This window comes from Pollachius pollachius (genome assembly GCF_949987615.1).
Source record: "Pollachius pollachius genome assembly, chromosome: 19".
NCBI lineage: Eukaryota > Metazoa > Chordata > Actinopteri > Gadiformes > Gadidae > Pollachius > Pollachius pollachius.
This window is the reverse complement of record NC_136952.1, coordinates 1,512,246-1,525,489: the sequence shown is the minus strand read 5'-3', so window position 1 is coordinate 1,525,489 and position 13,244 is coordinate 1,512,246. Positions and strand designations below refer to the sequence as shown.

At 50.6% G+C, this 13,244-nt stretch overlaps 2 protein-coding genes across 3 annotated transcripts; one reads left to right on the top strand and one right to left on the bottom strand.

The window, feature by feature from the left end:
• Nucleotides 1-125: 125 nt before the first annotated feature.
• cybc1 (cytochrome b-245 chaperone 1) lies at nucleotides 126-4,837 on the top strand. The gene is made up of 6 exons (XM_079756717.1): nucleotides 126-223; nucleotides 701-788; nucleotides 908-949; nucleotides 2,088-2,258; nucleotides 2,605-2,749; nucleotides 3,813-4,837. The coding sequence occupies exons 2-6, from the start codon at nucleotides 701-703 to the stop codon at nucleotides 3,970-3,972; spliced, it is 606 nt and encodes a 201-aa protein (XP_079612843.1). The 5' UTR covers nucleotides 126-223; the 3' UTR covers nucleotides 3,973-4,837.
• A 505-nt stretch (nucleotides 4,838-5,342) lies between these two features.
• hexd (hexosaminidase d) lies at nucleotides 5,343-13,196 on the bottom strand. 2 transcript variants are annotated; one of them, XM_079756716.1, is made up of 12 exons: nucleotides 13,008-13,196; nucleotides 12,599-12,686; nucleotides 12,365-12,480; nucleotides 12,132-12,219; nucleotides 11,185-11,349; nucleotides 10,436-10,619; nucleotides 9,781-9,852; nucleotides 8,920-9,118; nucleotides 7,929-8,090; nucleotides 7,237-7,344; nucleotides 6,580-6,669; nucleotides 5,343-5,829 (listed from the first exon to the last, which is right to left on the bottom strand). In XM_079756716.1, exons 2-12 carry the CDS (start codon nucleotides 12,683-12,685, stop codon nucleotides 5,652-5,654), a joined length of 1,449 nt encoding a protein of 482 aa, XP_079612842.1. In that variant the 5' UTR covers nucleotide 12,686; nucleotides 13,008-13,196; the 3' UTR covers nucleotides 5,343-5,651. The 2 variants fall into 2 exon arrangements, 1 of the variants encoding a protein (XP_079612842.1); XR_013812645.1 differs by lacking the exon at nucleotides 5,343-5,829 and having other exon boundaries at nucleotides 5,843-6,669; nucleotides 7,160-7,344.
• Between the last annotated feature and the right edge of the window lie 48 nt (nucleotides 13,197-13,244).

Genomic DNA, 13,244 nt, shown 5'->3' with positions numbered 1-13,244 from the left:
GGTGGGTGGCTTTATTTTTAAGTGTTTAGTTGTAATTGCCGGATTAAAACCTAAAAAGTGACGACGCGCTGTCGTCCAATCAGAAGAGATGCGCCCGGGCAGGAAGTAAGTAGAGGCATCAGATGAATGACTTCCTCATCATTTCACAATTACTTGTTTCCTTCTTCTCTTGGGCTCAAGCTACGTGACTAAGCAGTGTTCTTATATCCATTAAAAGTATAAGGTAGGTACCTGCACAGTATATGCGTGCATGTGTGTGATCATGACCCTACTTACCTGGAGCATTAAACACACATATCATATGCACATTGTTGATCCAGGGAGATGGGGAGGTTGGATCTGCTGCAATAGTCTTCTATTCAAGGCTAACCCTGGACGTGGACTGACTTAACTTCAGTATTTTTCCGTAGTTTGTTCAGCAACATTTCAGAGCAGCAACATATATGTGTGTGTGTGTGTATATGTATATGTATATTATATATATATATATATATATATATATATGTGTATATATATATATATATATATATATATGTATGAATATATGTAATGTATGTATGTCTGAGCATGCTTACTGTGTTTATGTAAAGCACTAACGGTCCACATTGCCCTCCTCCTCCTCCTCCCCCTCCTCCTCCCCCTCCCCCTCCTCCTCCTCCTCCTCCTCCTCCTCCTCCTCCCCCTCCTCCTCCTCCTGCAGATGGGGTACATGATCGTGGAGGAGCACAGCTCCACCACGCTTCACCTGAGGAGGAGCCCCGGGATCCGCTCCTGGTCGCTCCTCGTTGGTAAACACTCTTTGCTTTCTCCACATGAATATTTAATCCACATGAATATTTAATCCACATGAAATATGATAGCTGTATTTAAATATATAATGGTGTTCATTTTATTGTTCTACGACCAGGTATAACATCGATCGGTCTGGCAGCAGCCTACTACAGCTCAGGTAAACACAACTCCATCCTCATAACCTTGAGTCTCAATCAATTCCATTTGATTAATTTTTATTTGTATAGCCTTTTATCACAGTTACAGTCTCGAAGGGACTACTGCCCGACTACTCGTAGTCCATTATCATCATCAACAATAAATGGACTGCATTTGTACAGCGATTTTCTAACCAGTGGCCACTCAAAATGCTTTACAATATTGCCTCACATTCACCCGTTCATTCACACATTCACACACCGACTGCGGAATCAACCACGCAGGGCGACCACCAAGAGCAGTGAGGGTGAGGCGTCTCGCTCAGGGACACCTCGACGCTCAGCTACGAGGAGCCGGGGATCAAACTAGCAACCTTCTGGTGTTCAGTCGACCCGCTCTACCTCGCTCTACCTCCGAACTGCTCCCGACGAGCTGGCTGTCTCAACCGTCAGTGTGTGAATGAATGTATGCATGAATGGGTGAATGTCAGGGAATAATTGTAAAGCACTTTGAGTTGAGGCCACTGGTTAGAAAAGCTCTGTATTGGGGCGCCCCGTGGCCCACCGGGAGGAGGGCATGCCATGAAGGCACCGTGCTGGTCGCAGTGACCCGGGTTCGACCGCAGCTGCCCCTGGTCCTTCGCTGCACGTCCTCCCCTCTGTCGCCCATACCTTTCACTCTATAATGAAGCATAACAAATGCAAATGTAAACCTTAAAGAAAGAAAAGCGCTGTGTTAATGCAGTCCATTTACCGGGGGTGGGAATCTCTTGGCACCTCACGATTCGATTCCGATTATGAGGTCAACGGTGCATCTCGATGCAGCAAAAAATTGTATGTACATTTCCATGCGTGATTTTCCAAAATATATATCGTGTCAGGACAAATCAGGTTGGCCAATACACACTGAAGATAAATTAAATAATTTTAAAATTGCTAAAATTATCCCTCTCTGGCGAACAGAATGTTGCAGCAGGCGAACAAATTAAAAAACTTTTATTAAAATTCCGATTAGACGGAATCGTTCTGGAGATAAGCGCAATGCACCGAAGAACGATTGCTCTTCCCACCCCTACCATTCACCATTTCCCATGCCGGCCCATCATAACCCCCTCCCACCTGGGGCCCGCTCCCCCCCCCTGGCCCTGTGCCCCGCAGACAGCCTGCTGTGGAAGCTGTTCTACGTGGCCGGCTGCCTGTTTGTGGCCGTTCAGAACATGGAGGAGTGGGAGGAGGCCGTGTTCGACAAGAGCAGCCGGCGCATCGAGCTGAAGACCTTCAGCCTCTACGCCCTCGTCCTCACCCTGTGGCGCCGCGGCCACGAGATAGGTAACGCCGCGCACGCGCGTGTGTGTCTCTGTGTGTGTGTGTGTGTGTGTGTGTGTGTGTGTGTGTCTGCGCGTGTGTGTGTGTGTGTTCGTTTCCAGACCCTAGACATGCATCAAAAGGCTTGTGTAAGAGAAAGCAACAGTAGTAGTAGTAGACTACTAATAGAAGAAGTAGTAGACTACTAATAGTAGAAGAAGTATGTAGTAGTAGACTACTAATAGTAGAAGTAGTATGTAGTAGTACACTACTAATAGATGTAGTATGTAGTATTAGTAGTAGCTGGTGTGAAAATGACAAATTGTGCACCCTTCATTTCTGGGTCTTTTTGTGTGGTTTGTGCGCGCAGTGGTGCTGGACCTGGGCCACCTGCGGGACGTGTGCGTCCAGGAGGAGAAGGTGCGCTACCTGGGGCGCGGCTACGTGCTGGTGCTGCGGCTGGCCACCGGCTTCTCCTACCCGCTGACGCAGAGCGCCACCATGGGGGGGCGCAGGTGAGTCCCCGGAGCCTGGGGGGGCCGCCGTTAGTCCGACCAAAGTGTTGACTTATTTGAACGTTACATTTTAACGTTGATAACGGTTCTGGGGTTACACACGTTTGCATTGAGGGCATTTAGCCGACGCTTTATCCAAAGCAACTTACAACCTTTCATGCACACGTTCACACACCGACGGCGGAGTCGACCCCGCAGGGCGACTGCCGACTCCTCAGGAGCAGTCAGGGGGAGAAGTCTTGCTCAAGGACACCTCGACACTCTGTAACAGCAAGGAGGAGCAGGGGATCGAACTAACAACCTTTCAACCCCGCCTCTTAAAGTGGTTTAAATGTATATATAATGTACTGTAGTGTAAAACATTGGGGTTGAACACGTAGAGAATCAAGATGTTTTTGTTCATGGTGGTTTCAATGGTTTGTTCATGGTGGTTTCAATGGTTTTATGCATGAATTGTGTTTATGCATAATACCGATGCATTGTACCTCAATACTGTTCAAGGCAAAACAGAAAGTCATGCAATCAAAATGATACACAGGTACAAAGTAGTTACCAATTGGAAATGTACTTTAGTATTACATATACTTATTGTACACAACAAATTGCAAGATTTCAATGGTTTGTGTATCCATGTTGGTATATAAAACCCACACCTCCAGAGCCTGTTAACTGTGATTGAGGGATTTTCATGGCTTGGTCTGCCAGTGACGTTTCATCAATGGTGATGCGTGGGTGCGGTTTCTAGAAACCCAGCTTTACACCTGCCTGATCCCTCCACATCAAACATCAGGCTTATGCATCAAAGGATTAAGCTAACATTTGTTTCTGATCCAAACGTGGTTGGCCTGATTTATATTTGTATGTATTCTATCATTTGTATTAAAAAGCATACACATGTACTGCAACACTGCACACACGTTTGCACACCTTATTTGCATGTTGATGTGTCAGATCAACTTGAGTGAGGGATGTTGTGTGTTCAACTGCGGTCCAGCCTGTGAGTTCTCCTCCGTCGTACTAGTCGACTCTCCGTGACGGCGGTCTCTCTCTGTGTGACCCCCAGCGACGTGGAGGCTGTTGGAGCCCTGCTCAAGCGCTTCCTGGGACTGGAGGAGCTCCAGAGGCGCATGAAGCAGGAGGAAGACGATGCCCTGGTGGAGGAAGAGGAGGAGGATCTGGACCACAGCAGCGACTCGCAGGACGAATCCTTGACCGCTCAATGAGCTGTTGTTCCGGAAAAATCCAGTTTTTGTAGGGACGTGGTTCGATAAGAAAAAGAAGATACATTCTAGCCAGAGTTGCATACACAGGCCACAGCTCTGGCATTCCTCTAAGTGCTGTTTTCAGAGATCTATTGTCGAGATGACGTCGTCGGTTTTTGTGCCTCTCTGTTAAACTGTAATGCATTTTTGTCTGAGTAAGCTGTTCAAAAAACGGGCTTCCCACAGTAAAACGTGGCCACCCCGTAGATAATCACCCTTTCGCATGTTTATACACCAACCCATAACTCAAGTGCCTGTAAACTATAATTGAGCATGAAGGATTGCCATGGCTTTGGTCTGCCAGCAATGTTTATTTTTTTTGGTACGGGAAAAGATTAAATGCTTTCGCTTTGTTTCGTTTTTGGTTGCGTGTGAGTGTGTGTGTGCATTTTTGCGTGCACATATTTATTTATTAACTCGTTTTTTGTTCCAAACCAAAGAATCAAGTCAACCTCAGGAAAATGCTCCCAAACAAAAAGGGAATTAACAGGAATTCAGCCTATCACTGCATCCCAGCCGTATGTGGGCGAGAGTGCTTCAAATAACCCTGGAAGTTTAGTTTTGCAACTTGATTTTACATTTTTTTACTGTCAATAAAACGTTTTTTTAAATAAAAGATCTTCTTTCACTTCACCGATGACGACAATGCAGATGATGATAATGATGCAGATAATAATGATGACGGTAATGGTGATTTAGTTCAACGTGTGTGGGCATGGGGGCAACATGTTTAATCATGCTGCTCTATTACCCCAGTGCAGCTTAAAAACATGAGTGGGTCCCGGCGGGCACACTGCAGAACTCAGCCTCCAGAACGTCTATGATGCAGTCAGGGGGGCCAGCAGGGGGGCCAGGAGGAGGGCCAGGAGGGGGCCAGGAGGGGGCCAGGAGGAGGGCCAGGAGGAGGGCCAGGAGGGGGCCAGGAGGAGGGCCAGGAGGAGGGCCAGCCTGGGGCCAGGAGGAGGGCCAGGAGGGGGCCAGGAGGAGGGCCAGGAGGAGGGCCAGGAGGAGGGCCAGCATGGGGCCAGGAGGAGGGCCAGGAGGAGGGCCAGCATGGGGCCAGGAGGAGGGCCAGGAGGAGGGCCAGCCTGGGGCCAGGAGGAGGGCCAGGAGGAGGGCCAGGAGGAGGGCCAGCATGGGGCCAGGAGGAGGGCCAGGAGGGGGCCAGGAGGAGGGCCAGGAGGAGGGCCAGCATGGGGCCAGGAGGAGGGCCAGGAGGAGGGCCAGGAGGAGGGCCAGCCTGGGGCCAGGAGGAGGGCCAGGAGGAGGGCCAGCCTGGGGCCAGGAGGAGGGCCAGCCTGGGGCCAGCATGGGGCCAGGAGGAGGGCCAGCCTGGGGCCAGGAGGAGGGCCAGGAGGAGGGCCAGGAGGGGGCCAGGAGGAGGGCCAGGAGGGGGCCAGGAGGAGGGCCAGCCTGGGGCCAGGAGGAGGGCCAGCCTGGGGCCAGGAGGAGGGCCAGGAGGGGGCCAGGAGGAGGGCCAGCCTGGGGCCAGGAGGAGGGCCAGCCTGGGGCCAGGAGGAGGGCCAGGAGGGGGCCAGGAGGAGGGCCAGCATGGGGCCAGGAGGGGGCCAGGAGGAGGGCCAGCATGGGGCCAGGAGGGGGCCAGGTGGAGGGCCAGGAGGGGGCCTTCGGGGCCCTGCTTACTGCTGCGGCACCATCTCCGGCAGACAGGCGCTGATCTCCTCTGTGATGCGGCGCAGCGGCTCGGCCACGGGGCTGAGGTGCTGCTCCATCCACTCCTGGGCGGTGGAGCCCGGGTACAGGCGCTCCATCGCCACCCTGGCCACGCCCGCACGCTCCTCCAGCATGGTCAGCAGCCTGCAGAGGGAGGGAGGGAGGGAGGGAGGGAGGGAGGCAGGGGGAGGGAGGGAGGTAGGGAGAGGGAGAGAGGGGGAGAGGGAGAGAGGGAGGGAGGGAGGTAGGGGGAGGGAGGTAGGGAGAGGGAGAGAGGGAGGGAGGCAGGGGGAGGGAGAGAGGGAGGGAGGGAGGGAGGGAGGGAGGCAGGGGGAGGGAGAGAGGGAGGGAGGGAGGGAGGGAGGGAGGCAGGGGGAGGGAGAGAGGGAGAGAGGGAGGGAGGGAGGGAGGGAATGGAAGCCAAGATGGGAAAATGGGCGATATTGTGCTGAATTGAACGGTTTGTAAATGCCTCGCTCCCCCATGGACATTTGCATTTGCCACGACAGCACTGGGAGGCAGGGAGATGTTTGAGCGGCATTAGCAGTTAGTGGGGTATAGTAGCCTCAGTGACCTGTCTGAACCAACCTATCCACAAGCAACGATCCACTGGCTCATTACAAATTCAAGTAGGGACTCTAAGCCTGACTTTATTCTGTGTAGTCATCACCTTTGTCCAAAATGCACTTAAAGTAGGATAATCTAAAGAGTAAAGCCCATACCCTCTTGTCTCAATCAATCCCAAGGATTACACTTTTTTATACTGAGCTTCTCTACATCGATTCGATCCACGGAGAAGCAGGAACATCAGCTCTGAGGCCGAGTGAGGCTGCAGGGACGATGGTGTGAGGTTCAACGCTCCATCACCGCTGACGGGGAGATGATTTTGTTTACGTGGTGGCTTGGCTCTGGATCTGCATGCAGATGAGGGGGTTGATGGCCCGTCTCCGGCGGTGGTAAGGGCTGAACCATCCTCTCACATACCTGCCACAAGAACACATTCACATTGTTTAAGCTTTTGTTTACTTCAAAAGGGAACCGTCGCACTATGCTTTATGCTATTTTATATGCTGTTTGATATGCTATTTTCTTTAAAACAATCTGTTTCTGGGATAGTCAGGGCAAAGTGGACCATTGACGTAAACATAAATCAGGGGCCGATCGTTTTGTGAAAATTTAATGGGTGTTGCAGTTATTTTCACAACCCGAATATGAGGCAGTAGGGCTCGTCTCTTTTAAAAGACTTTTAAAAGAGTTTCCTTTCCCCTTTAACAGGGCACAGCACCAGTGCGGGTTATTTCTGGGGTTATGGTTGCCCAATGGATCCCCACCAAAGAAAGCTTTCCTCAAAAAACATTATTGTATTTTCACTGAACTCTGAAAGAGTTATGAATGTATTGGATCATAAATCATTCCCAACTCTCATTATTCATCATATTCATAAAATGCAATCACAATACTGTATTTATGATACCATGCAGAACCGAGCTAGGCCTGGTGAACCGTGAGGAGCGGTGAGGAGGGCTCTGGAGCCGGCGTGGCGTTCCTCACATGCTGCTCTCAAAGTGGCGCACGTCCTCCGAGTTCAGCAGCTCGCTCAGCTCTACGACGGAGACCGCGAGCCCCCGGCCGGCGAAGAGAGAGTCCTCCACAGGGGTCCTAGCAGAGAGCAGGGACACGGTCAGAAGGTTCACGTCAACGACCTCGTCTACGCAACTCTAATGAGTCAAAGTCAAAGTCAGCTTTCTTGTCAATACCAACAAATGTGCAAATAGAGGAATCAAAATGTTGTTTGTCTCTGACCCACGGTGCATTAAGCATAAAAGGATACAGTGAGGTAAAACGAAATGAGGCACCGCCTCATTTACATTAATATTTAGGGCGTTTAGCAGATGCTTTTATCCAAAGCGACTTACATAAGTCCATTTGTCTGAAGAAGGAGAAACAACAATATATCTCTGTCGGTACAGTAAGGATTTTCACAGAACCAAGTGCCAAGCACTAACAATCACCTGGTTAACCCATTCCCCGTACACAACAAAGATAGGTAGGATACGCTCTACACAATTTCTTTCTTTACCTTACCTTATTGTATTTTGTTAATTGGGCATCCTTCATAAGCCCTTGTGCGTTTATGTACGTCTTTGTGCATCTTTTATTGCTATTTTAATCTTGTTTCTCTTGCACAAAGACCAAACTAAACCAAACCAAACAATGCTGAGGACTATCTCTTTCAGGCTCACCTGTCTAAGGTATCCATCTCCACGGAGGAGATGTCCAGGGCCCCGCTGACGGCCGCCTGGACCTGGGGCCCAAAGTGACCCTGGATGAGGGCCTGGAGGCAGGAGGCCAGCGAGGGCAACGCCAGCGGCATCAGCTCACACAGGACGGACATGTGGTCGTACCTGGGCAGGGGGGAGGTCAGGGGCAGCTGAGGCGACCGGCTCACAGGGTTTCAGATGGGGAGGAGTGCTGTCCTGTGTTTGCTACAGGTGACCGGAGAGGATGTGTGACGTTGTTTTCCGTTAAGTCCGACATTATCAGGAGGACTAACGAGGACTAACGTTCGCGACGTTCCGACCAGGAACATCGCTGGCCGTAGCAGCACTCCCAATCGCAAGCCATATCCTGCTTGTTTAACTTGGACGTGAGTTTGATTACTGAAGCATTAATGGAGTTTCATTAACTTCTGGTTAGTTGCATTTAGCAATGGGTAAGGCTGGACACTATAAAAAAAAAGTACTTTCCTGATGCACTCACTTTTACAGAATATGAATAAATCACACGTCACAATAACCTTTGGCAAAAAGGCCAACTGAATGTGTTTCAAACAATATGCTTTTTCATTTTAGACACCAACATTTGTTGTTAGCAATAATCGAATACCATTTCTTTCCACGTCTTTGCGCTCGCTCTCACCGATGGATAAACGCTTCAGTTAGATGAACAGCTCCACATACGAAGACACGGGCGACCTGTCGCTTACCCCCAGGGATCCGGCAGGACCTCCTGCGTAACTCGTCCGTCCACGAGGTACGGCCGTGCCTCGTTTCTCCACCACCAGCCACAGGACCGATCACACGCCCCGTTAAAGGTGACACATTATGCCGCCAGGTGTGACTGCGATTAAGCTGTTTTGAAAATGGCCCTCTTCTGGCATCACAGGTGGGCGCGTCCACCTGTGATGCTTCACGCCGCGCTCACCCCCGGCCCCGGCCCCCCCTCCCCCCTCACCTCTGCCAGCCCGTGAGGGCGATGCCCTGCAGGCGGACCCCCGGGGAGACGGCCCCTGCCACCCGGAGCCACTGCAGGTGGTTGTCTACGTGGCGCTGGGTCCCGGGCACGCTGGTGTGCACGCCGCTGGCGCCCTTGAAGGCGCTGGCCGCCCACAGGTCCGTGAGCCCCGCAGCGCAGTACTTCTCCAGCAGGGACACTGAGGGGGCCGGGCCAGCAGGGGGCGGTGTTGTAGAACACAACCAACACACAGAAATGGACGTTTACATTTAGCAGACGCTTTGAACCAAAGCGACTTACAAGAGGTATGTTTGTCAGAAGAAAGAGGAGCAACAATATGTCTCATGTGGGTACAGTAAGGATGTTCATAGAACCAGGTGACAAGCACTAACAATCGCTAGGTTAACCAATTCCCCGTATACAACTCAGATAGCTAGGATGAGTCGACTAGAAGTCACTTTTTGTTTAATCTTGCTTTTACCAAATACTTAGCGATAAATGATGCTGTGTTGTCAGGACCAACAATGAGTTCAGTTTGATACACAATACTGATACGGTTGAAGTAGATAATCAGGAAAGCTTCTTGCTCAAGGACGCCCGTACAGCTAGACTGTGGGTGGTGGGGATCAAACCCTGAACCCTTTCTGCATACCCTTCCCTTAGCTATACTAGTAGGGATTGCTGCCAAAAGGAATACCTTTAGTAGCTAATAGATACCCATATTGACCGAGACGTTTCATATTAGTGCAGCCCTACTTTAAAGGCAGGAGTACATCGTATATGTGCATAAATACGTTTGCATAAAAACAATTATTTTTGCGGCTGTAAGGGCTTGGGAGAGACCAGGGTTGTAAGTCCTACCCGTTTCCTCCACGTTCAGACCCGGGTTGTAGTCCCACAGCATGGGCTGGATCAGGCCCACAAGACCGCTGGCTGGGACAGGTAAGGAAGGCAAAATAACAATGAAAATCATTTGTTTTATTATATTTTAGTAACATTTTTAGGGACCTTTTATTTATTCAGGAACACATTGAGTTAGACATTTCTTGAAGGATGTCAGTAGAAAGCGGGTTGATGTGTAACCGAAAGGTTGCTAGTTCGATCCCCAGGCCCTGAGCGAGACGCCTCACCCCAACTGGTCCTGACGAGATGGCTGTCGCCCTGCGTGGTTGACTCCGCCTTCGGTGTGTGAATGTGTGTATGTACCGTTGTAAGTCGCTTTGGATAAAAGTGTTTGCTAAACGCCCTAAAATGTAAAATGAGTGTCCTGGCCTAAGGGGCGATTAGGCTGACTGGAAAGCCCCCTCTCCTGCAACCTAAAGTACTTCACAATTAAAACATAACAACTGGCACTTTGTTATAGGCGTGTTTAACGCACGCGTTTTGTATGTTCCGGCACAAAGAACATATTTAATGTACCGGCGTCATAAACGTGCATCACCCAGGAGGGTTCTACACACTGAACCTCCTGAGGAACCTCCCTACGGCCTCCTTCGTGCGTGGGCTGCCCTCTGACCTTTGAGCGTGTCGTGGCTCATTCCTCTGAGCATGTCGTCCCACATGACGATGTTCAGGTGAGGCCACGCCTCCTTCACCGCCCCGGCCACCCTGGTCACGTGACTCAGGAAGAGCTGCTCCACCGTGCGCCCAGGGGTGCTGAGCCAGCGCTTCGACTCCTCCCCCTCGCCCAGCATGTAGACCTGGAGGGGGAGGCGGAGCTCGGTCAGACGGGCTCAGAGGGGCTGAGCGGCACTTTGAGGTCCACCATTTTAAAAACAAGCTGCTTGGATGGAAGCAGTAACAACAGTCGTATAAGTAATGTATAAACAATGTTTATTACAACATTAATATTATTGCAATGTCTGACATGCATTGACGATATGTTATATATTGACATTATATGATATATATTAGCATTATATGTTATAAATGAACGATATATAATGTTACATTACATTATAAATAGTGTCTAAACAAATAACTAAGGTGGCAACTATCATATAATATATTAAACATATTATATATTAAATGTGTAATCAAAAACGTATAATACAGGTTTAAAAGTAACTGCAGAATGTATTTTTGTTTTGTTGAGTCTAGCTGACTCAACAAAACTTTCTGTTGAGTCAGCTAGACTCAACAGAACAAAAGGACCACAACACCCCCCCCCCATGGTGGTCCTAGTTGGGGTGGGGGGGTCCTCACCTCACCAGCTAGACCAGGACCACACCATGCACCCCCACCCCGGTCCCAGGGGCCCCTCACCTCGTCCGCCCCGATGTGCAGGCTGCTTTGACCCGGGTGCAGCTCCACCACCTGCCTCAGCATCTCCAGGACCAGCCGCGGCCCCCCCTCCCCGTGGGGGCTCAGGGTCCCCAGGCACTGACGGAGCTCCCTGAGGCCCCACAGGGGCCGGTGCTTCAGCACAAACTACCACAGACACACGGAAACAGGGCTATGCTTACAATTACATTCAGGGCGTTAGCAGACGCTTTTTTTAATCCAAAGCGACTCACGGGCGGAGCGCGGACACCCGGTCGCGCACCCCGACGGCGGGGGTCGACCCACGCAGGGCGGCAGCCAGCTCGTCACGAGCTGGCTGCCGCCCTGCGTGGGTCGACCCCCGCCGTCGGGGTGCCAACAGGTGGCGTGTGTGAACGTGAACGTGCAGGGTGAGGCGTCTCGCTCAGGGACACCTCGACACTCGGCTAGGAGGAGGCGGGGACTGAACTAGCGACCTTCCGTTGACAAGGCAACCTGCTCCACCTCCTGATTTTAAGAGGTTGATCTAGTTCTTTTTTTTTTTTTTTTTTTTAAATAACAACGCATCTCTTATGCTGCCCTTCGAATGAACCTCCAGGATTTCATTGGCTCGCGGAAAAAACACCTAGAAAGAATACCGGTTCTTTCTAGTATTGTGTTTGCGTCGGTTCAACGTCTTTCACCGCTGTTACACGAGGATATAAATTGATTCATTCAATCAGCACGATCAAATCGTAATACAACACCAGCTGTGAATGAAACTATGTTTGAGTCTTGTTTGAGGTGGACATTAAGACTAGCGCAGTTAACTTTAACTTCACACGTTCACGTGGAGGGACAGCAGACACATGGCAACACGCGTCGCCTGTTGTGTTATTCCCTTGCAGAAGATACGCCCACCATCAGATACAAAGGGCAGGGCCGTGGACGAGTTACAGGGCCTGACTCGCCTCCATGTGTCCAAAGGTCTGGACCAGGGGGATGACCTCCAGTCCCTTGGACCTGGCAACATCCTGGATAGATAAGACCTCCTCACGACTGCAGAGACATTCAGAGGAAACAAATGAGTCTGTGTACAAGTGTGGGTGTGAGTGAGTGAGTGAGTGAGTGAGTGAGTGAGTGAGTGAGTGAGTGCTTGAGTGAGTGAGTGAGTGAGTGAGTGAGTGAGTGTGTGGTGTCTCACCTATAGGCGGGGTGTGCTGTGGCCTGCAGCAGTGACAGCTCCCCTGAGTAAGGGAACATGTCCTCGTATTCCACCAGTAAGCCATCCGCTCCCAGATGAGCGAACAGTTCAATCAACTGTGTGGGACGACAAAGTCTAGCCTTTTAACAACACACCTCGTTGACCCGATCCACAGGCTAACAGCACGACGGGAATGATAATACAACTTAATGAAAGTATTAATACTCTCCTTACCCTGTGGATGTAGTCGATCCTCGGAGGGGCGCCTTTCAGATCCAGGTGGACTAACTTCTTCCCCTTGGGCCAAGGTGCCGTCTGCATCCTGGATCAGTGACGGACGAGATGCTCTTCACACGAAACAACACTACATGAAATAGTAAAGTTCTGTCCTACCAGTTTGTGCAAACGCAAACAAAATGATCTAGAGAGGATCATCAGGTTTCATCCTAATAGATGAAAAACCAAACCTACACACACCTGCAGACCTCCAGAACGGGGTCTGCAGGTGGGGTCCAGCGGACCCAGATGATCCGCCACACCGACGCACTGCCACCGTGGGTCGAATCAGAGACAACATAACTTATATCTTACAACATAAGATGTTGCCACGATGCAAAACGTCCTCGGGATGCTTATCGATTACCTGAGTTTCACTTGTCAGATCCGTCGATTTGAATCCTTTATTATTTTTTTTGCACCGTGCGTCTTCGTAGCTCCACCTGCCGAAATGGATCCGGTGTCCCCGGCCGACCAAGCTGTGTTGATCCTATCTTTATCCCGGTGTTGTCATTATTGTTATTCTCGCAGTGTTCCTGGCAGGCATGCCGTTGCATTGTTCATCGGCTATGTGGCCCAATGAACGCCTTGGTTCCTGTTCCGA